At 35.9% G+C, this 1,819-nt stretch overlaps 1 protein-coding gene across 1 annotated transcript in view; it reads right to left on the reverse strand.

Moving 5' to 3' along the window:
• The window catches only part of LOC106102103 (RING finger protein nhl-1-like), a 7,624-nt gene that overhangs the window by 3,055 nt on the left and 2,750 nt on the right, over positions 1 to 1,819 (reverse strand). Inside the window, exons 4-6 of the mRNA XM_013281512.1 lie at positions 1,782 to 1,817; positions 1,345 to 1,464; positions 681 to 896 (exon numbers count right to left, since the gene is read on the reverse strand). Coding sequence (XP_013136966.1) covers positions 681 to 896; positions 1,345 to 1,464; positions 1,782 to 1,817 — 372 coding nt within the window. The remainder of the gene's footprint in view (positions 1 to 680; positions 897 to 1,344; positions 1,465 to 1,781; positions 1,818 to 1,819) is intronic.

Genomic DNA, 1,819 nt, shown 5'->3' on the forward strand with positions numbered 1-1,819 from the left:
AGCCGATCGGTGAGACCCCGGTCGTTGACGATTCGAGTGGCACGTCGCTGCACGCGGTCGAAAGGAAGAAGCTGGTATTTAGGGGCTCCGGTTCAAAGTTCAAAGAATGTACTGGCGTTCAACTGGCATATCATTAAGTAGCGCCAGTAAGTCTATACAATCCAGGTCTGCACTACTGTCTAACTATACTGACCAAGTGTGAACCAGGCACAGTTTGATACTTTTATCATAAGCATGGTGACGAAAATCTTAAAAATTCGGTAATTCTAAGTTTTCACCAATTTGTCTCTAGCGATTTATTTTAGGGCCAAATACAAAATCTCGTTCCATTTTTGTCTATGAAGATTTTTGTAATAAACCAACTAAACTGATTTAAGAATTGCAGTAGCATTTGTAAAACCTGGTTGTTGTTGGAATATTCATCGTTTTTCACTTTTAAATCCTTCAAAAATCTTCAATTTAATGACATCGATTGTAAGATTTGGTCTTTAAAAAACTGAATTTACAAGATTCCAAGTCTTTATAGTTATCTATACCATTAATAACAGGAAAGATTTGAATTTTTTTTTGGATTGAAATAACTCAAAAACTACTTGGCTGTCAAAAATTCTTTCACCATAAAAAGCTACGTTATCAGAGTAACAATCGGAACAGTTAGTTTAACATAATCATGTTTTAACCTTATCATTGTCGTCAACTGGCTCGTTAGCAGTCATAGCCTTAGTGGCGACTTCCTTCGCTTCTTGCAAAGAGGATTGCAGTGCGAGTGCGGACATGTCTCCAGCCTTCGTCAGCTCGCCAGCTACTTGCAGTAAATTCTCTTTAGCTTCAAGTATTGCATTAATTTTTTCCTCAGTTACAATATTTATTTGTTCCATGATACGCTCGCAACGATCCTGGAAATTCGTCAAAATAGTATTGACTTGTCCTTAGATAACCACATTGGTAGATGTGTTTCCTAGTAATAATCTACAGAGAAGGAGACGTACAGAAAGAGGACAGTTCCGCTATCTATGCGTCCCCTCCCTCATCTAATCTACTTCTTCCCCATCCTTTTCTTGTACGTTGAAAGGGGCAAAAGACTTAAATTAGGCCAACACACACTTATCATACTATACGTGGGATTAATTCCACTTCACCTGTCTTCTGTGTGGTCGTGGTATTGGTCCAAGCAAATACATTCATCCAAAAGATGCTATTTCTGGCTCTATTGTAACCATAAATTATATCGATTTAAGTTTTTTATTTTTTACCAATATCTTATCTTTATTGATATTAGATATAATGATTGCAGTTCATGACACATTGTTTATTGCGATAGCACTAGTCAATAAAGTTATGTACCTTGTAATATTCAATCTTATGTTCAAGTCTATTAGCGGCAGAATCAAGTTGCTTCAAGATGGAGCCTATCTGAACCCGCATATCCTCCATATGTTGAGACCAGCATAGTTTGCAGAATTTCTGAAATAAATAGAGAAGTGAGACAGTAAATAAATGCTGAATAAATAAATAATACGATATCTAGATTGGAATTAATTATTATAGATTAGGTACAATTCTATCCTGAGAAGGAATAAACAAATCAATTCGGCCTCAAAGTGACAGATTTCCTATTTTGCAACGGAGATCCATTCATAATCGAAACATCTTAACATAAGCAAACATTTATCGAGATTTCGTTTGAAAAACTACTACTAAATGATAACCATTAACACATTCTACGAACTAGAAGATACGTTCACAGAATCATAGTGTCATTTAAAGTGTTAAATACACACCAATTTGCAATGTTCGCAGGTGGTGACATCAGCAGTAT

This window comes from Papilio polytes, unplaced genomic scaffold, assembly GCF_000836215.1.
Source record: "Papilio polytes unplaced genomic scaffold, Ppol_1.0 DF823923.1, whole genome shotgun sequence".
NCBI lineage: Eukaryota > Metazoa > Arthropoda > Insecta > Lepidoptera > Papilionidae > Papilio > Papilio polytes.